The 22,368-nt window shown below is 38.6% G+C and overlaps 1 protein-coding gene across 1 annotated transcript; it reads left to right on the top strand.

Moving 5' to 3' along the window:
- The first annotated feature begins 722 nt into the window (after positions 1-722).
- klhdc4 (kelch domain containing 4) lies at positions 723-22,368 on the top strand. Its single transcript, XM_051951451.1, has 13 exons — positions 723-955; positions 1,219-1,310; positions 2,283-2,361; positions 2,779-2,877; positions 15,103-15,239; positions 15,449-15,541; positions 16,275-16,437; positions 16,513-16,591; positions 17,779-17,987; positions 18,823-19,051; positions 19,135-19,323; positions 20,093-20,221; positions 21,988-22,368. Exons 1-13 carry the CDS (start codon positions 857-859, stop codon positions 22,158-22,160), a joined length of 1,770 nt encoding a protein of 589 aa, XP_051807411.1. The 5' UTR covers positions 723-856; the 3' UTR covers positions 22,161-22,368.

Here is a 22,368-nt window from a genome sequence, read left to right as displayed (position 1 = left end):
AATCCCAATTTAAATAAAACATTACATTTTTATATTTTCTGTAACTTTAGGACAAATTCAAAACATTTTTAAAAGACTAAAATGACACAAAATTACTAAAACAAGACAGAAATGGTGCTCAAAGACAGACAAAATTACCAAAATGAGACACAAAAAAGAAATTTACCGTCATAAACTACAAAAATGAAGCAAAAAACTACCAGACAGACACAAATTATTCACAAAATGATGCAGTATGACACAAAACAATCACAAACAGGTGTCAAACAACTGCATTGTGAAACAAAACAGTCACAAATAGATACTAAATGAAACAAATGACTGAAATAAAACATAAAATGACCACAAAGAGATGCAATATGACCATTATTCGATGCAATATGGATGTAATGAAATGCAATATGACCAAACTGATATATGACATGACCACTAAGAGATGCAAAATGGACATAAAGAAGTCAAAAACAATTAAAATGAGCCACAAAGAGTCACAAAACTACAACAGGAAGCTAAACAAGCTCAAAAGGATTCAAAAAAATCGAGATGCAGTTGTAACTTCAGAACTATTTTAAAGATGTTTTGTTTTTACTGACTGTTTTAGTTCAGAATAAATACCCAGAAAACGAGCTGGATTGCGGTCAGCCTGCATGTTTTCCTCCCTCCGCTGCGTCAGAGGGCGCTGCTGCGTCAACCCGACGTGCTTACGTCAAGTTTGTTGCCGGAAGTAAATCTCAGCTATCAGGAAAAGCAAACGTTGAGATTTGGCATGTGAATGTGTACGGACTCCATGTGGTTCTGTATTCATGCAGATGCGCTGTGAATTTTTAAATATAATCTTTTGAAAATCTCCTCAGCGATGGGGAAGAAAGGAAAGAAGGAGAAGAAGGTGAAAGGAGCCGAGAAGACGGCGGCCAAGATGGAGAAGAAGGTTTCCAAAAGGTCCAAACGAGAAGAGGTAACTGGAGCTGGACTCAGTGTTTACAGTTACCTGTTAATATTTCTATTTTACCGGTGTAGTTTATACCATTACAGACTGTTTAAAATGCTAATTTTTAGACATATGTTATTCTGTTTTTAAAGTTTTTGCAGTTCTGCTGCTGGAAAACAACGACTGTCTTGAATGTAACTGTGAACCAGAACACAAGTTAAACTTTAGAGACCCTTTTTATCCCACTCTGTTGCCAATTCTCTTGTTATGCTCCTTGTTTCTCTCTCCAGGAGGATTTAGAAGCTCTGATCGCAGAGTTTCAGAGTCTGGATGCAAAGAAAACTCAGGTTGTGGAGACGACGTGTCCCCCTCCATCACCAAGGTGAAAGACTTTAATATGCACTTAAGATTTTGTGTCAGCACCGATTGAGACAAAATGAGACTCAAACCGACGACAAAGAGACTTTAAATGACCAAAATAAGGGAACAAACAGCCATAAAGACAAACACTACAACTACAGAGACACAGAATGAATACAAACAGATGCAGAATAGACATAAAGAGACATAAGACAGCTAAACTGAGTCACTAAAGCAACCAAAAAAGACTCAAAACGACCACTAGGAGATAAAGAGACTGCAATGTGAATCAGAACAATCACAAATAGATGCCAAATGACAAAATTAACAGAATGAGACACAAAACGAGATATATTTTCTATCACTTATTCTGACTTTATCCGTGCTTGTGTTGCATCTGCTCACAGATTTACATTGCTTTGGATAAAAGCATCTGCTAAATGAGATGATCCAATATGAGACATAATATGGACAAAAAGTGTTACAAGATGACCAAAATGAGGCAAAAATTAGTACAAAGAGAGGCAAAATGGACATAAAGACACAATATGAGATAATATGCGCAAAAAAGGCACCAGATGACCAACATTACTCAACGACCAAAATAAGACACAAAGTGGTCATAGATACAGAAAACAATGGAAGAAAGTCACTAAACAGGACCGAAGGAACAAAAATAATGTAAAACATCTTCAAAATACACAGTGGAAGACATTTTAAATAGTTTTTATTCTCTCATTCGCTGTGGTTGCCGTTGTTTTCATACATTTCACTCTGAACCGTTCAACATTTAAAAATAAGTAATAATAGATAATGTACCGACAGACTTCACCAGGAGTGTTGTGAGTTTTACAATCATGCTTAGGTTCTACAAAATGACCAGCTGCTGTGGGGCTGTTTTGCTCACAGAAATGTAATTTTGTGAACTGATTATTCTAATAAATGCTGAGATATTTCTGTCTAAACTGATAAATCTTCCCTTCATACTGTTTAGATTGAGCGCTTCTTTGTCTGCACATCCTGAGAAAGACGAACTCATCCTGTTTGGAGGAGAGTTCTTCAATGGAAAGAAGGTAGTAAACACGCTAAAAAATACTGCTTTGCATTATTGAATCTTTAAGCTTTATTGAAACACATTTTCTGAAGATGAAAAGTGAATGAGCAACTAATTAGATTGTTCAGCACAGTGAAGCTTTGTTTACAAACTCACAGATGCTGACTTTTGAGAAAAATTGGCAGATTCTTTGCATATTATTCGTGTCATTTTCAGTTTTTAACTTTTATTTCCTTTGGACAATGTCACTGTCATAAGTAGATTTTGTATTTTCTACTGTCATATTATGTAATTACAGTATTTATTTCCCAGTTTTTCCTTGTATTTGTTTCTGCTTGTGTCTGTTTTCTGTAGTTATTATGAAATCTTCTGCAGTTTATCGTGGCTGCCTGCAGTTTTAAGATTTAAAACTGAATTTTGTCCTTTTTTTGTGCAGACGTTTCTGTACAACGATCTGTTTTTCTACAACATCAAGAAGAACAGCTGGGTTAAATCGGATATCCCCAACCCTCCTCCACCACGATGCTCCCACCAGGTATCAAACCCCCCAACTCCTAAACCTGTTTGGATGTTAGATAGATAGATAGATAGATAGATAGATAGATAGATAGTACAGTTAAACAGTAGCTCACGCATGTTATATTCAAAAAATAAGGAAACTAATGAACAAAAGAATGTGTAAATAAATTGCAAATTGTGCTGATCAAAAAAATAAGGTGCCAAAATTGCTGATATTTACAGTAAAGGTGCAAAATGACTGGTATTTACAGTAAAAAAGGGGTATTAAAAAGTCTAAATGCAGAGTAAAAATAGAAATATAATTCTTACACTGTACTTAAACCTTTTAATAATCTGTACACACAGATGAGAGGGACATTGCGATTAGTTAGCCAAACAGCAAGCAACATTTCTAGAAATTACCTTGAAAAAGACATCACTTTGTGGCATAAAATCTGTGTGATTTTGAGACCTTTTTGAGAGATAAACATTGTAATGACAAATAAGAAAAAATAAAATAAATTCAGTTAAAAAATTAAAGTGCAAAATTGTGGTAATTGATGTGCAAAAATGCTGGCATTTACAATGAAAACGAACATTAAAAATTCTGAGTCCAGTGTAAAAATAGAACTAATATTCAGCATATAAAATAGTTTCTAATGTTTCTGATCACTCTTGCACAGTTTGATGATCTGGCAGCCTGAAAACTTCACATTTTCCACATTTTCCACAGTATCTGATTTAACCAACATCAATTCCCCTCTCCCCTGAAGACAAATGAGAGTGATCAGGGGCCTCATTTATAAAGCTTGCGTACGCACAAAACAGGGCTAGAAAGTGGCGTACGCCACTTTCTACGCAAAGGTTGTGATTTATAAAAACAAAAACAAACTTGGCGTGAGAATGTGCGCACCAGTGCGCCAACCTTGATTCTTGATGCTTCTTTACGCACAAAACATCGCTAGAAAGTGGCGTAAATCACAACCTTTGCGTAGAAAGTGGCGTGCGCTGCGTACGTTGTGATTTCTAAAACAAACTTGGTGTGAGAATGTGTGCACCGGTGCGCCAACTTTAATGCTTGCTTAAGCACATTTTGGAGACAGAGGGAACGGCAGTGCCGGAGGGTGAAGTGGTGAATTGAAACCAGATTGATCTCAAACCTTTATTATCACATATTAGACTTGTAGAGCCGGATAATCATAAACCCTCATTGTTGTAGATGTTCATATAGTGCGCCATTATTATAGCTACGACTGTATTTGCAGAACTATGTTCATATATTAACAGGGGTGGATTGAACGTTATTTCATTCGGTCGTTTGACCAAAGGGCCGGTCCACATCTGGGGCCGGTGCGCTGGTCTTTATTAAATGATTTTGTTACTGATTACCCGGCGCCCGTACGGCTCATCGGGGAAAGCAGAAGACCCATTTGTAGGGGTGGTCTCCGACGCAGTGGCCCGGCTTCGATTCCTGCCCGCGGCACCTTTATGCATGTCTTCCCCCTATTCTTCTCTCCATTTCCTGTCACTCTTCACTGCAACTATCACAGTAAAAAGGCAAAAAAAGTAAAGAATTTTGTTTATTCATCCATATGCGGCCGAATGGGATGAGCGTCCAACCATTAATCAGCCCTGTACAGGCACACAGGCACACATGCTTCACACCACAACCCCCGAGTGAAAATGAATTTGTTTACAGGAACCGAAAAAATGTACATTCAATCAGTGTACAAATTATTTGTACATCGGACATGATCATAGCAAATTTAGTGGCAGGGTGGCCTGGGTCAACACATGATTCATTCATCCTGTCGCGCACAGCAGTGAAAAGACTGCCGGCCGGCGCTGCGTGAAATGCCGTGGATCAGCAGCTTATTTATATACAGATACATTCATGAGTTACTTTGCATTGACCATTCATGGTAAAATGTGGGTGTGTTGTGGGCGGAATGTGAGGTGGATCCACCTGTGCAATCTTCCAGCTGGTGTGTGATTATAAAGGGGAAATTGCATGCAGCTGTGCTTACGCACAGTTTTACAAATCAGGGACGAAGGGCATACGCCCATTTCGGATTTTCGGCGTACGCAAACTTTAGTATGGATCCTATGCAATGTTTTATAAATGAGACCCCAGGTTACTAAAAATCACGCGAAAGTTCCTTCTTCCACCCAGAGGTCTCCTGGCCGGATAAAGGTCGGACAATGCCTCTTCTCTCTCTTTTTTCCTCTCTTTCCCCTCCTGAGTTGCTCCGAAAACGCTGCTGAGCGTCTCAATTTTCTTCTCTAAGACGCATACTTTTCTTTATCTTCTGAAGTTCCTTTATTCCAGAGTTTGGTCTCTTTCACCAATTCGTTCTGGACATTTTTGTAATTGAAGATAGACATTTTTGCTCACTTTCAATGCAAGCCTGAACTTATTTTTTTCTTCGATTCGTGATGTTTGACGAGAACTAATTAGAACCAGTTTTCCGTTTTTCCTACATTTTGCGGCGGCTCTCCAGTCAACATTCATTTGACTATTACTCGGATAACGCCTGCTAAACTAGAACGAGAGTCACCATTTTAATCAAGTGACTTTTTCATCAACCCCAGACACCGGCTCTGCTCATTGCTTAACGCCTCAGAGGTCTGCTGGTCCAGATCCACTTGTGCGGAAACGAGCTCCCGTGGGCAGGACGTCAATGCGTTGCCATAAAGACGATACGACGCTCCGGAACCAGTGAAGTCCAGGCGCGTGCCTGGTTTTCTCCACACATACCGCTTAGAATTAACACCAAAAAGTTCAATCTTGGTCTCATCAGACCAGAGAATCTTATTTCTCATAGTCTGGGAGTCCTTCATGTGTTTTTTGGCAAACTCTATGCGGGCTTTCATGTGTCTTGCAATGAGGAGAGGCTTCCGTCGGGCCACTCTGCCATAAAGCCCCGACTGGTGGAGGGCTGCAGTGATAGTTGACTTTGTGGAACTTTCTCCTATCTCCCGACTGCATCTCTGGAGCTCAGCCACAGTGATCTTTGGGTTCTTCTTTACCTCTCTCACCAAGGCTCTTCTCCCACCATTGCTCAGTTTGGCTGGACGGCCAGGTCTAGGAAGAGTTGTGGTCGTCCCAAACTTCTTCCATTTGAGGATTATGGAGGCCACTGTGCTCTGAGGAACCTTGAGTGCTGCAGAAATTCTTTTGTAACCGTGGCCAGATCTGTGCCTTGCCACAATTCTGTCTCTGAGCTCCTTGGGCAGTTCCTTCCACCTCATGATTCTCATTTGCTCTGACATGCACTGTGAGCTGTAAGGTCTTATATAGACAGGTGTGTGCCTTTCCTAATCAAGTCCAATCAGTTTAATTAAACACAGCTGGACTCCAATAAAGAAGCAGAACCATCTCGAGGAGGATCAGAAGAAATGGACAGCATGTGAGTTAAATATGAATGTCGCTGCAAAGGGTCTGAATACTTTTGACCATGTGATATTTCAGTTTTTCTTTTTAAATAAATTCGCAAAAATTTCTACATTTCTGTTTTTTTTCTGTCACGATGGGGTGCTGAGTGTACATTAATGAGAAATAAAATGAACTTTTTTGATTTTGGCAAATGGCTGCAATGACACAGAGTGAAAAATTCCAAGGGGTCTGAATACTTTCTGTACCCACTGTAAGTCCACAGCATTCTCTCTAGTGTGACTTATCTTGCCTCTCCAACCTTTCATATATCTGTTTGAATCTACTTACTACAAAGGCCATAGTGTGACTTTATCATTGTTTTACCTTATAATGAACTAATTTAGCTAATTACACAAACTGCCCACATGCAAGTCCAATCAAAGTTAAACTGCTGGACAGAAAGTAGTCCTAGTAGTCGGTAGGAAAAACTTTAAAACTTTACATACTTGGAAAGAATGTAGTATTTTGTTCAGAATAAACTTTTTAAACCTTAAGTTGTTAAGACAGAAAGTACTTTTTAGGTGGAATAACCTATAAAACTTCAGCACTTCAGTACTTGGAGAGAAAATTGTATATTTGGTGGAATAAACCTTTAAATTATATAGACTTAAAAAAGCATTTTAGGGGAATAAACCTTAAAATTTTACAAAATTGGATAGGAAGTAGTTGGGTGGAATAAACCAATATAACTAATTTATATAAATAAGCTTAAAATTGTCATATTTCATTGTAGTCACTTTATTCAAAATGTTAATAAATTATGCGTTTTGCACTTATTGAAAGTTGTATAAAACCAAAGAATTCAACTGAGAAGCCATGACTGACTCAGGCCAGTTGTGAGCATCAACCATGTGACCAAAATCCAGACACTTTTTGGGTGAACCTTTCAATTCATTTTCAATTTTATTTCCCAGTTCAAATGTGTGATCTCAAGACAGAAAAGTAAAGACAAAATTATAGAGAAATCCAACAAATCCAGTTTCTTTTGGATTCCCTGTCTGAGCAAGCACTTGGCGACAGTGGGGAGGTAAAACTCCCTTTTTTCAGGAAGAACCAGGCTCAGACAAGGCGGCCATCTGCCTCGACCGGTTGGGGTGAGGGTAAAGGGGAGAGAGAATACGATAGTACCCCCTGTGCCAAATTTTTAGGCAAGTAGGTGTAGGATAGTAGATAGAGAATAGGATAGTAGATAGAAAACAGACAGACAAAGCAGGGGAAAGAAGAGTGAGAGCAGGATACAGAAAACTCATGAGATCACAACACAAGAGAACAATAAACCCAGCGACGGATGCTGAGGTCAGGAACTGTGAGTCCGAAATGTCAATCCAGTCCATCAGTGCTGCTCAGTCCATCACGTCGGACACACAGCAGCAGCAGCAGCACGTCTTCTTTATCCAAGAGAAGAGGCGTTGGAAGCAGTTCTTCTTTGTCTTCCTCTGCTTCTTCTCACTGTCCTCAGTGTCTTCATCATCGTGACTATCCTTGCTGTCCTCAGTGTCTGCAGCAGTGTCAGCATCGTCAATGTCCTCATAATCATTGATCTCCTTGTTGACAGGATCCTTTTCCGTCTCAGCCTTGATGTTTTCTCTGTATTTCTCCTCCTCCACATCACTGTCCTCATTGTAGTCAGTGTCTATATCATCGCTACTGTCCTCAGATTCCTCATACTCACTGCCCAGGTCACTGTCAGGCAAGCCTGGCAGGTTAATTTTGTTTTCAGGGTCTGCAGGATTAAAGGTGATGGACAGGCTGGTGGAGGGTCTAAGTTCATCGCTATAAAAGGAAACATACACTGTTGGGTTTACATCCGACAAGCAGAGAAATGTAAACATGGAAATCAACAAAAGTCCATATCAGTCTTTTGTCACCTGCTGGGCTGCTAATGTCTCACAACCTGTGTACAAAGTAAATCGAAACACACTTACCAACTGCTGGTGGGGGAGCTGCTGCTGAGGTAGCTTTTGGTTATGAAGGGATGGTTGAGGATACCACTGGGGGTGATTCTGTCCTTCTCATCCCACTGAAGCATCGCCTTCAACAGCTCGAGGCACTCCCTCCTCTCATCAGCCTCTGCTGGGTCGTCAGAATACACCTGGTGCAGAAAACATTTTGAAAGTCCAACAGTGGTCAAATCACCTTCCACCGTGAAATGTGAATGCCATAAATGAATGTGACTTTTCAGCAACTAGTTGCTGCTTCCTACACTACCTACCGTTTCATCCAGAGAGCCGAACGTGTAAACTGTGCGGTAGGAGTAGAGGTCACGACTTGCAGAGGATTTATATCTCCCAAAATACTCTCTAGGTGTCTGAAAGAAGAAAACAATGATGCTTACTAAAGTCTTTATCTTATTGAGTGAGTAAAGGTCAGAGGTAAAATCACAGTAGGAGTATTGTACCTTCAGCCGCCACAAACGATTAGGCATTTTCTTAAAAAAATAATCCTGATCTCCGGCCAGCATCGATGAGATGTTGCGGCGGCAGACGGATCATGCGTCGGAGCTGCAAACAAAACATAACACCATGTTAGACCTGAAGCTGATCCTGTGATGGCTTCTAATGTGTTTCAGCTGCAGTAATTTACTCAAAAAAAATTATTACTCACTGTCCAGTATTGTGAGTCGAATCCGAAGAGTAAATCTTGGGTCATCATCCAGACCATCACGCAGCCTAACGACCAAACGTCGATGGCCTCTGAATATGGCAGGCCTAGGGTGATTTCTGGAGCTCTGAATGTGGAAAAAACATCAAATGAAGATGTCACACAGTAGACAGTAAGGAGACAGCGCTGAATTAAAGATTTCTCAATGTTTAAAAAGTATCAGTATTTCATACCTAAATGCAAGTGCTTGGCGTAGCTTTCCTGCTTTGGCTTTGGACCTGTCCTTGGCCATACCAAAGTCAATGAGTTTGACCTTGTAGGGCTGCTTCACGTGATCCACCATCATGATGTTATCTATCTTCACATCAGCGTGGATTATGCCAGCGCTCTTTGTTGCATTCAGAGCTACAGCCAGCTGCAAGTAACAACATTTATCAGGAGTTTTTTATTAATAATAATAATAATAATAATAATAATGGATTTTATTTATAAAGCACATTACATTTGTGGACAAATCTCAATGTACACAATCAAGAAGACAATAAAAACAATGATAAAGACAATATAATATAATTTAAAAATTTAAATACAGTAAAAGCAATCAACAATAAAATCAATGTGATGCCCTTAGTTTGTTAAAGAAATCTGTCACATGACAATAAAAGTAGAAGTTGTAAAGGTTCCTGAACCACCGATGTTGATTCTAGCACCACTGAAGGAGAGAAATATAAGGAGACAATAGAGGGTCACACCTGCTGAATAACCATACGGACGTCTTCCAGTGGCATTGGCTGTGGTAAATTCTCCACATAGTCCACCAGGGTGATGTCCAATTTTTCAAGAACCAGGAGCCGCGTATTTTCTATGAAGATGTCTCCTTTGTGCTCAATGATGTTGGACTCCTTTGAGTTGTGGCTCATGAGCTTTCTCATGATTTTCGCCTGTGGAGACAGAATATGTTTGCTGAGCCACATCGTCCAATCAGTTCTTCTCAACAACTAAAAAGTATATAGCATGACCAGTACCACTACTCAGAATCTTGTAGTGGTACTACCTCTTTTTAAAAAATGTCTTTTTTGTGTCACTGTTCAGCTGAAATCAGTGTCTTACCTCATGGTCAAGATTGTTGCATTTGGACACCTTTATGGCCACGTGCTCTTCAGTGATGTTTTCAACACATTCCATCACTGTTCCATAGACTCCATGTCCCAGTTCTTTCACCAACGTGTAGCCTTCTGGGACTTTGGAAGGCTGCCTTGTGGTACTCCCCTCGGATGAAGATGAGGATGGGGATGAGGACGAAGATGAAGATGAACTTTGAATGTTCATTTTTATGTTGTCACAGAAGACTGAAAGTGAAACAGACACAAAAGAGAACCATAATCTGTGGATGTCTTGTCAAACCATTGGTAATCTACCACACTGTTGTGATCTCAATTTTCAATCATATTTGCTAAATATTGAACCAATTATCATAAAACAACAGCACTGAGTGTTACAACCTGTTCTGAATTGTGTTATAAAGCATATTGGACAGTATTGCAGCAAAACTACATGGATGTTTCCTCAGAAACTCCAAAGTTTTACTTCATTAAACAGAAGAGTGGAGTTACTTACTTCACAAAAGTTTGGTTATCTAGATTTTGTTGAAATGTGGAAGTCTCTGAGTTTGGTCTTAAGCTGGTTTCACTAAACTACTCAGTAAACGAATAAATAACTCAATAAAATAAATTGAAATGGTGTCTCCACTCAGAGATTTTGTGTTGGCATGAATTCTAGAATGCCTTAAAAACAATTTCAAATTTCTCAGCGTTGTTTAATTTTGAAAATGGCATGTTAAATTACTAAAACTGACACTGTTTTCCTCATCTACACACGTGGACAAAATTGTTGGTACCCCTCAGTTAAAGAAGGAAAAACCCACAATTCTCACTGAAATCACTTGAAACTCACAAAAGTAACAATAAATAAAAATTTATTGAAAATTAAATAATCAAAATCAGCCATCACTTTTGAATTGTTGATTAACATAATTATTTTAAAAAACAAACTAATGAAATAGGGCTGGACAAAAATGATGGTACCCATAACTTAATATTTTGTTGCACAACCTTTTGAGGCAATCACTGCAATTAAACGATTTCTGTATTTGTCAATGAGCATTCTGCAGCTGTCAACAGGTATTTTGGCCCACTCCTCATGAGCAAACAGCTCCAGTTGTCTCAGGTTTGATGGGTGTCTTCTCCAAATGGCATGTTTCAGCTCCTTCCACATATGTTCAATGGGATTCAGATCTGGGCTCATAGAAGGCCACTTTAGAATAGTCCAACGCTTTTCTCTCAGCCATTCTTGGGTGTTTTTGGCTGTGTGTTTTGGATGGTTGTCCTGTTGGAAGACCCATGACCTGCGACTGAGACCAAGCTTTCTGACACTAGGCAGCACATTTCTCTCCAGAATGCCTTGATAGTCTTCAGATTTCATCGTACCTTGCACACTTTCAAGACACCCTGTGCCAGATGCAGCAAAGCAGCCCCAAAACATTACTGAGCCTCCTCCATGTTTCACCGTAGGGACAGTGTTCTTTTCTTCGTATGCTTGGTTTTTGAGTCTATGAACATAGAGTTGATGTGCCTTACCAAAAAGCTCCAGTTTGGTCTCATCTGTCCAAAGGACATTCTCCCAGAAGCTTTGTGGCTTGTCAACATGCATTTTTGCAAATTCCAGTCTCACTTTTTATGAGTTTTTTTCAGCAGTGGTGTCCTCCTTGGTCGTCTCCCATGAAGTCCACTTTGGCTCAAACAACGACGAATGGTGCGATCTGACACTGATGTACCTTGGCCTTGGAGTTCACCTTTAATTTCTTTGGAGGTTGCTCTGGGCTCTTTGGATACAATTCCAACGATCCGTCTCTTCAATTTGTCATCAATTTTCCTCTTGCGGCCACGTCCAGGGAGGTTGGCTACTGTCCCGTGGGTCTTGAACTTCTGAATAATATGAGCCACTGTTGTCACAGGAACTTCAAGCTGTTTAGAGATGGTCTTATAGCCTTTACCTTTAAGATGTTTGTCTATAATTTTTTTTTCGGATGTCCTGGGACAATTCTCTCCTTCGCTTTCTGTTGTCCATGTTCAGTGTGGTACACACCTTTTCACCAAACAGCAGGGTGACTACTTGTCTCCCTTTAAATAGGCAGACTGACTGATTATGAGTTTGGAAACACCTGTGATGTCAATTAAATGACACACCTGAGTTAATCATGTCACTCTGGTCAAATAGTTTTCAATCTTTTATAGAGGTACCATCATTTTTGTCCAGGCCTGTTTCATTAGTTTGTTTTTTTGAAATAATTATGTTAATCGACAATTCAAAAGTAATGGCTGTTTTTGATTATTTAATTTTCAATAAATTTTTATTTATTGTTACTTTTGTGAGTTTCAAGTGATTTCAGTGAGAATTGTGGGTTTTTCCTTCTTTAACTGAGGGGTACCAACAATTTTGTCCACGTGTGTATCTGCACTTAATAACTTATAGTGACATATTCTGAGTAATGTTATAAATTGCTGAAATCTCTCATTTGTTAGAACATTTTCTGCTCAACCATGTCTCATTTGACAGATTTTTTCTCACATAAAATATATTTCAAATATATTAAAAATGCTAACTTTTAGAAATGTGTTCAGTATTTTTATTCACAAATCAAGATATTTGAGGTGATTTTTAAAGCCTGTTTATCCACGTCCAGCACATTTTTAACATATTACAGGCATTTGAGGTAATGTTTAAATGACAGTATCTCAAGAACTAATACAGATAAAGCATGATTTTTATGGTTAGTTCTAGTTTCAACTACAGGGCAAGTCGATGAAATAATCTCTGATAACAGGTGAATTGAAATTTAAAAAATAATTGAAATTGTCACTGAAAGTCTCATCTTTGAGCACACATTACCCCAAAAAACAATAATGCAGAAACCAATAATGTTTTCTGACACCTATGTACTTTCATGCCAGGATAATACAAAATAAAACATACAAAATTTTTTTAACATTAAATGCTTGGTCACAAAAATGAAAAAGAAAATGTGATGAACTTTAGTAACTGACTGAGCAGATATGACAAGTTGTAGCACCAAAAACAGAAATATTGCTGGATGGCATAATCCTATTTCATTTTTGGATTCCATGTTGCAAGTTAAGGAAACAGAATGAACTATTACCTTACTTATTACACTTGCTGAATTAATTTACTTATAGAAAAAAGTGACCTTAAATCTTGCTCCCATCAACACATCAGACTATCATTATATACTCCTAAATGAATATTTCCCAGTAGAAAAATCCTGCTGTCCCAACATATCTATGCATTTGGTCATGGTTATAGTCAAATTATTCCAAGTTTGGAGCTTTAAAACCAAATTTTGTCTTAACAAAAATGTTTGTCCTGCTCTTTACAGGAGTACTGGTTGGTTTTATCCAGTTATGACCAAACCTGAACACATCACTTCCCTTCCACACTGCTGAGATCTTACTTTTTAATAAAAATTACAAGACAAGTACAAAACTGAGTGTTACATCCTGTTCTGACTCACGGATTTCATTACAAATTGGACAGAGTTGTAGAAAAATCGATCTTAAAACTGCCGTCTGAATGTTTCCTCTGGTGTTTGCTTCATCAAACAGAACAGTGAAGTCACTTACCTCAAAAATGTTGGGTTCTTTGGACTTTGTTGAAAGGTTGACGTTGAGTTTAATCTCGATGTCCTGCTCGTTTCAAGTAGTCCTGTTGTCCTGCTGAAATCCGTAAGACACTGTCCACAACTGTCTGCACACAGATTTAAATAATGCAGCATGAATTCTAGAATGCCTAATTTGGAACTATTTGTTAGAGGTGTTCATTCTGCATAGAAACCATTGCATATCTTGACAACGGTACATCTGATCATGCTCAAACTTGGTAGGGATATTGCAGGGGTCCCGAGGAAGTGCAGTGGGGAGTTTGAATCAGATTGGATGAATGGCGGTACACCTACTAATTTGCATAGGAATTTAAAGAATGTCCGACGGGTGCAAACACGATTATACAAACACTATACGCCGATGGAAAGCTTAGATTCTCATGAATCCGCCGGTATAAACCACTTTCAGATGTGATTTCCACAGCGGGTGAGAAAAACACATTTGTCCGACAAAAACGAATATTCATCCATCCGTTCTCTATACACGGCTTCAACGTACACAGTGCGACTCACATTTCTGGGTTCATTATTACACACAGATGAAAAGATTCCACAAAAAACGGCCATAATCCAACCTTGGACATCCAGACAACACAAGCCAGTAAACTATTTTGTCCAAAACATGTCCTGAAGTCGGTATAAAATCCACGAATCGGTCGTTTTCAAGGAAATGCACCTCGCGATGTGCGTCCAATATTCCCTGTATTTTTCGTCATTTTTTTAATTTAAAAATAGAATATTAGCGATTTTTTTGTACTGAAAATTGCTGGAATTGACTGAAGCTTAAAGGGTTAATGACATCATACTTAATTAAATAAAGTAAGATGATGTCATACACTCATTCTTATTGATTAAAAAAATTCTTTTGCATGTTTTGAAAGTCTAAATTACTTTATAAAATTAGTATGAAAAAACAATAAATTCTGGTACATTGAAGAAAGAAAAGTATTTGTGTCCAACATTTATTAATCAAAAGCATTTTCTGCAACTTCACAGTTCTTAACTGTTTAAATACGATTTTCGTTTTAAAAACTAAAATAGATCAAAGTAAACTGTGACCTGATCTTCAAGTGCTGAACAGAACAGTGTTTTTAGCATATGCACATATGCCCAAAGGTATGATAACAAAACAAAGTTTTTGATTTTGAGATTCATATTAGAACACTTCAACAATTTACAGAATACAAATTCTGACCTGCAGCTGATAAAATCTTCACATTGAAAACATTTGTCATAAACTCCACCTACACCTGCCTACAAGGACAATTAAAATATCGATTTGTTGCCGTCCAAGTAATCAAGTATTGTTATTCCTGATGTCAGTCACCAGGGGGCAGAACTCTATAACACACGTCAGGGGAAACTTTGAAACTTATCAGCAGGGTCATTACACGCTGAAATCAGAAGTCAAACCTCCCTATCTCTGTTTATGCAGCCCTCTTCCTCCCTCTGCCTCACCCCTTCCTCTCTCTCTTCCTTCCTCCCCCCAGGCGGTGGTGGTTCCCCAGGGTGGCGGGCAGCTCTGGGTGTTCGGGGGAGAGTTTGGTTCTCCGAATGGGGAGCAGTTCTACCATTACAAGGACCTGTGGGTGCTGCACCTGGCGACCAGCACCTGGGAGAACATCAAGTAGGAGCAGAAAAATATAAAAATAGATGGAATAATGAAAGATGGTAGCTTCAGTTCAGTTAGAAATGCTATTTTATTACACATGTACAGATGTTGAAAATAAATGCAGCTGATTAGTTCATTTTAATGTCGCAATGTGATTTTGTGCATCGGTGCAGCTTCATGTGTGCTTTTTACTTTGTATTTTTAACAACATCAATCATTTTTAGGGCTCCTGGAGGTCCGCCGGGTCGCAGCGGTCATCGGATGGTCCTCAGCAAGAGGCAGCTGCTGGTGTTTGGAGGTTTCCATGAGAGCACCAGGTACTAAATATCAACCACTCTGTGTGTAATAACAGACAATAAGTTAGAAAGAAAGTACAGCGATATTTATTCATTCATTCTTTATTTAAATTCAGAGTGAAGGATGAAGGCCTCCTTTAGAGTGTAGCTGAGTGAGAGAATAAAAGACGCTGGGACATGAACTTAGCAAAATGACAAAATTAGTGAAATAATGAAACATTATTTGTAGCATTTAATGAGCCAACTAGAACAAGAAGAGCAGCTGGACGCAAGATAAGTTAGTTTAGTTTGTATTATTTTGTTTGTTTTGCAGGGAGAGCGCACAATTATGGACAAATGGACAAAAGCGTGAAACAAAACGACAAAAACAATACACAAAACAATGAATAAAGCAAAACACAAAGTGACAAAAATAAGAGAAAAAACAGAAACGAGACAAAAAGGAAACTTAAAAATAACACAAAAACAAAACGACAGAAACATGAGACAAACAAAAGACAGACAAAAAATAACAAAAACAGGACAAAAAATTACAAAAATGAGACAAAATGATAAAACAACAATGAGCAATGTAGTATTTTGCTTCATGATGAAAAGAACCTGTTGATGTCTAGATATTATTTTAAATTCATGGTTTTACAAATTTACAATTTGTAGTTAATGTTAATTTTTCGACTTTACGAAGTCGGTCACATGTTTGACAGCCCTGCTGTATAATCTCGGTTTCTTGTTTCTCCATCCTCTACCTCTGCAGGGATTTCATTTACTACAATGATGTCTACTCTTTCTCCCTGGACACCTTCTCCTGGTCTCGTCTCGCCCCGTCAGGCTCCGCCCCCTCGCCACGCTCCGCCTGTCAGATGACCTCCACACCAGACGGCAGCGGAGTCGTCATCTATGGGGGATACTCTAAAGTGGTGCGTCTGAGCATCCAGTAAATCGATGTTTCTGTTTGTAACGCGGTCCGACTAAACTGTGTGACGTTTGTCCAGAGAGTGAAGAAGGACGTCGAGAAGGGAACCATCCACTCCGACATGTTTCTGCTGAAGAGAGACGGAAAAGACGGACAAGGTACGAAAAACATCAGAACAGTAGAAATCTCGTAGCTGCTGTCCTTCCTGGGGTTTTACAGTCATGAACAAAAGTTTACGTAAAGCTGTAAAGACCGTGTACGTCATGACCATCTTGAGTTTTGGTTCTTTCATAGATTTATTATGGATCTTTTGGAGATCTTTTGGTGATGTAGGAAGTTGTGTTGATTGTATTTCTTTGTGGCATGGCCTCTAAACTTCAGCTGGTGACTCCTCTAAGCCAATTTATATAACGCCTCTATGATACACTGAAAAATTAGCTTTTTGGCCAAAAAGACCAGAAATATGTTTGGAGGGGAGAAAATGAGGCCTTTAACACCAGGAACATTAAACCTACCATCGAGCATGGTGATGGCAGGATCATGCTTTGGGGCTGTTTTGGTGCTACAAGTAAGATTACCTCCACATTCTTCAGATAACCTAAAATCATCAGTCAGAAGGTTGGATCTTGGACATGAGTGGGCGTTCCAACAAGACAATGACCCCAAACACATCAAAAATGGTTAAAGAAATGGTTAAATTAGGCCAGAATGAAGGTTTTAGACTGGTCTCAACAAAGTCCTGACTGTGATGAAGGAACAAGTTGGTCTCAGAAAGTCAACCATTTAGTTAAACTGCACCAGTTTAGTTTTTTTTTTTTTAGTTTTAGTTTATTTAAAAGGACAATGTGCAGTAACATTAAAAAGATGCCTGCACCAGATTTAGCACGAAGCTAATTTCCATCTGCAGTCCTTTGCACAATAAAAATACATAACACTAACAGGTAATAAAATATTGCAGTCATAAAGATGGCATACAACATAGAATACAATACAAATATTACATTAAAAACACATAAAATTCATAATAAAATACACATGAAATTCATAGAGAACAAAAAAAATGCACAAAAAATGCAGTTCTGTCAACAGGAGTTAAAGATACAATCAGAAGCCTGGATGTTGCTAACAAAAGCGCCCAGTTGACGTGAAAATGTCCAAATATTGGCATTGCTGTATGTATATTTTTGACCCAGCGGATTTTGTCATATTTCCAAAAGACTTGAAATAAATTTGTCAAAGAACCAAAATGTACGACTGTTCTTTGTGACAGACTTGTGTGCTTCAATGAGACCAACACATGTGTTCATGACTGTACCTGATTCGTCTTTGGGTCTTTGTCCTGCAGAGAAGTGGTCGTGGTCCAGACTAAGCCCCTCTGGTAATAAGCCGCCTCCTCGCTCTGGTTTCTCGCTGGCGGTTTGTCCAGCGGGGCGGGCGGTTCTGTTCGGTGGGGTTTGTGACGAGGAAGAAGAGGAGACGCTAGAGGGCGACTTCTACAACGACATCTACCTATATGATACAGTGAAGAAGCGCTGGTACCCCGGCCTGCTCAGGGTGAGTTCATCTCTTAAAGGATTAACGTGGTGGATTTCCCTCGTGTCGTCCTCCGGGTCAAATTGATCTGTTTTAAAGTTTGAAAATGTGGGAAAAAATATATATTTTCTCAGTGAAACTTCTGATGTCCACATTTTTGGCAAATCTTTGAACATTTTTTGGTGGAGAAAAGGAAATGTTAAAAATGTTTCTTTCAGAACATTCACATAAAAATCAACCAAAATCCAGCAAATTCGCTGGATTTTGGTTGATTTTTATGTAAATGTTCTTAAAGAAAACATCAGAAGTTTCCCTGATATATATATATATATATACACACACACACACACACACACACACACACACATATATATATATAAAATCATTTAAAATATTTTTTAGGATTTTTTGTAAGGTTTTTACTCATTTTTTGAAAGTATTTCCTCGAATTTTCTTCCCACATTTGGGGGATTATATTTAAAATAAAACTTTTCAGGTAAACCTTTAAGGCATTATAGAAATTTTCTTCCTGAACTTTTTTTTTTTTTAACAAATTTGGGGAATTTTTTTCAGACAAGGAAACAATATTTTCTCATGCCTGTAAATGAAGACAACAGGAGGGTTAAGAGCTGCCTCGAATGACTAGATTTTCCAACAAGACAATGACCCTTGCCACACGGCAAGATCAGTTAAAGTCTGGATGGAGAACCAGAACATTGGAAGCATGTCTTGGCCTGCTCAATCACCAGATCTAAATCCAACTAATAAACGTGACGACATTGATATTGACAATGGTTAAAATGCCTAATCTGGCTGCTCTCTGGGCTCGTTGTTTTGTGTCTGTTTTTCTGTTCAGGGGAACAAATCGGAGAAGAAGAAACGCCGGAGGGGGAAGAAGGGTGTAGCTGAAGGAGAGGAAGCTGAGAAGGAGGAGAACGAGGAGGAGGAGCCTCAGGGCCCGACGGAGGTCATCAAGGAGATCGTGACGGAGGACGGTACGGTGATGACCATCAAGGAGGTGATCTCTGGAGCTCAGGAGGAGGAAGAGGATGAGGAGGAGGAGGAGGAAGAAGAGGAAAATGAAGGCAAGGTTTCACACAAGACCAGCTGAACACGTAAGAGAAATATCCCGGTTCTGAGACTCAAGTGGAATTTTTTCCCCCACCAGGTTCGGCGTCGGCTCCTCTGGTGGAGCCCTGCCCGAGGTCCAGCGCCATGGCAACGGTGCGTCAGGGGAAGCTCTTCCTGTTCGGCGGGATGTTCGAGGTCGGTGACCGGCAGTTCACCCTTAACGATTTCTACTGTCTGGACCTGCACAGGATGGACAAGTGGGAGGTTCTGGTCGAAATGGACCCCAGTGAGTTTCAGTCCCCACCCTAACTGGTCGAGGCAGACGGCCGCCTGAACCTGGTTCTACTGGAGGGTTTTTTTCCTCCTTTCCCCGTTCTTGTTCTTTTTGTTTTCCTTCCTTCCCACCATCGCTCGTAGGGTATCCACGTGCAGCTTTGGATTGTTGGGTTTTCTGTTCTCTGTTTGTAATTCTTAACATCTCTACGTTACTATGCTAAGCTAAAGCGCTGTGAATTTGCGCTGTATTCACTACTGTTCAAAAGTTTAGGGTCACTTAGGAATGTCCTTATTTTTGAAAGAAAAGCAGTTGTTTTTCAATGGAGATAAAATTAAATGAGTGATAAATCCAGTGTAGACATTGTTAATGTGGTAAATGACTATCCTGGCTGGAAACAGCTGATTTTTAATGGAATATCTCCATAGGGGTACAGAGGAACATTTCAGCAACCATCACTCCTGTGTTCTAATGCTACATTGTGTTAGCTAATGGTGCTGAAAGGCTCATTGATGATTAGAAAACCCTTATGCAATTATGCTAGCACATGAATAAAAGTGTGACATATCATAGAAAATATGAAATTGTCTGGATGACCCCAAACTTTTGAACGGTAGTGTAAATAAAATTGAATGTAAAAACAGAGCTGAGATCTGATCAGATTGAGCAGATTTGTCGTGTTTGAACATCCTCTGACGCAGGAATAAAAGAGTCGCAGCGCCGATAAGATGGGAGAGGAAGGTGTGAGGCTTCATTTGGATTTATGATTGTGTCCCCACAGAGACGCAGGAGTGGCTGGAAGAGTCTGAGTCAGAGGAGGAGGAGGAGGAGGAGGAGGAGGAGGAGGAGGAGGCGAAAGGAGCAGAAGGGGAGGAAGACGAGTCTGAAGAGGAAAGCGACGACGAGGAAGGCAAGAGATAAATCAGTATCTTTGATGTCTTGTCTGTCCTTTTATTTTTTATTTTTAGTGAGCAACAAGTGCAGAATCCAGATATGTAGTACATTAAACACGTTTACATGTTTTAATCTTCATAAAAACGTCACCAACTCCAACACTTTATTCAGTAAATCATACAAATGTAATGGAAACCATAAAGTTTAGCTTTACATAGGTAAAGATAAAGCCAATGTGCAATAACTACACATTTCTCTGCAAAAAACCCGTCACACATCACTACTTGCATTTTATTTTCTTAGAAAATGCACATTTTACTTTTATGTTTTTACTGTTTCTGCCTATGTTTATATTTTTAGAACATATTTTCTTCTCTTCTACTTTAATTATGTATGTTTTTTACTATTTATATTTCTAAAACTTGAATGGTAGCAACTGTAACAAACAATTTCCCCTTTGGGCTTTAATGAAGTATTTCGGATCTATTCTGATAATAATGTTTAGTTTTGATCATTTAGCTGCAGTATAAGTTGTGTTTTTACATGACACTAGCTCCTATTGCTCCTATTGTTGTTTTTCAGTCTTATTTAATGATAATAATCATAATAATAATAATGATTTTTATGTGTATATTGTGTTTATTTTTGTTTTCTGTTCCGTGTATTGCTCTGCAGATCTATAATTCTGCTTCTGTTTTTGTTTTTGCTCGTAGTTTATTGATTTTTATGCTGTAATATGACAGTTCTATTCACAGAAACCAATAATCTGATGCATTTATGGATTACAAACACACTTAATACCACTGAACAATAATAATCATCAAGTTTAAACAATCTTTAATTTCAGCATTAGAAGCATTCAGAATGTATTGTACTTGTTTGTATTCCATTATAAAGTTGTGTGCTGTTGATGTGGATAAAAAAAAACTAAATTTAGGCTTCATTTAATGATAATAACTTTAATTGTATATCACAGCTGATACAGCAAGTAAAACTGAGGATTTTACATTAATAAAACTAAAAGATTAAAAAAAAGACAACAAAACACTGTAATAAAAAATAAGAAATAGGTCTGATACCAGTGAATTACATTAAATTACATTCATAGTACACAAATGTAAGCCTGAAAAGATAAAATTAGTTCAAATTTTATTACTCCTGAAGGAAATTCTTGTACCAGATAGTGGCTGAGAAACAACTAAATGACACAACATAACAAATGCACTGCCAAAAAAATAAAAAGCAACACTATACATCACTGAAATAAAATAAGAAGCTAGAATAGAACAGTAAATAGAAATGCATGCAGTTGTACTGAGATATTAAGTAATACCACACATGATAATGACACTACTGCATGTGAAAAATGAAATATTGCAACCAAAACATGAGATGAAAATGAAATATTACACGTGTAATGAAATCAAAAATTACACATGAAAGTAGAATGATACACCTGAGCAGTGAAAATATTTAATATTGCATGTTACATATTGAGCCAGAAATGAAATGATACTGAAACTGATATTAGTAGTATATTAAGTAATATTGCAAATTATATTGATATTATTTAGCTGTAAGTGTCTGATGGTTTAACTGTTGTTCCTGCATAAAGCTAAACAGTGCAAAAGATGAGTTTTAAGGGTTTTAATCATACATTAGAATGAATTTTGGAAGCAAACTGGACCTTTGGCCGTCAGATGCAGCAACCGTTTTACCTTTTTTTCTTCTGAAACGCACAACGTTCTCCTTTTCTCAGTCTGTTTTTTGATGTATCTGCAGATGAAGAAGAACATCCGGCTGTGCAGGACGGGGAGACAGTGACCGACTACCAGCTGCGAACAGAACAGTACTGGACCGGACTGGCTCGGTCCAACATGGGCCCCGATGCCAAGGACAAGAAGGTGGCCAAGGTGGCCCAGGCCATGGCCAAAGTCTTCTATGAAGACCAGTAGACGGTCATCTGAGTGTTTGTGTGTGTGTGTGAGAGACTGAGGTTTTTTTTTTAATGGATTAACTTTTATAAAACATCTGCATTTGAACTTTACTGCAAATTTAAAAAACACTTCACCATCTTCCAAATGAACTGTGTGTGTCTTGTACATTAAACTTGGTTTGTCACCAGTTTTCATTTATTGTCAATAAAACAACTTTGTTCGTTGA

The sequence above is a fragment of the Acanthochromis polyacanthus genome, chromosome 8 (genome assembly GCF_021347895.1).
Source record: "Acanthochromis polyacanthus isolate Apoly-LR-REF ecotype Palm Island chromosome 8, KAUST_Apoly_ChrSc, whole genome shotgun sequence".
In the NCBI taxonomy this organism is placed as follows: domain Eukaryota; kingdom Metazoa; phylum Chordata; class Actinopteri; family Pomacentridae; genus Acanthochromis; species Acanthochromis polyacanthus.
The sequence above is the reverse complement of the archived record's forward strand: the minus strand, read 5'-3'. Positions and strand labels throughout refer to the sequence as shown.

What these genes read in the sequence shown, in the direction of transcription:
- klhdc4 (XM_051951451.1), top strand. Translation starts at nt 857, where the DNA reads ATGGGGAAGAAAGGAAAGAAGGAGAAGAAGGTGAAAGGAGCCGAGAAG. An exon ending in CACCACGATGCTCCCACCAG is followed by an intron (nt 2,878 to 15,102) that starts GTATCAAACCCC and finishes TCCTCCCCCCAG; the next exon opens with GCGGTGGTGGTTCCCCAGGG. An exon ending in GGAAGAAGAGGAAAATGAAG is followed by an intron (nt 19,052 to 19,134) that starts GCAAGGTTTCAC and finishes TTCCCCCACCAG; the next exon opens with GTTCGGCGTCGGCTCCTCTG.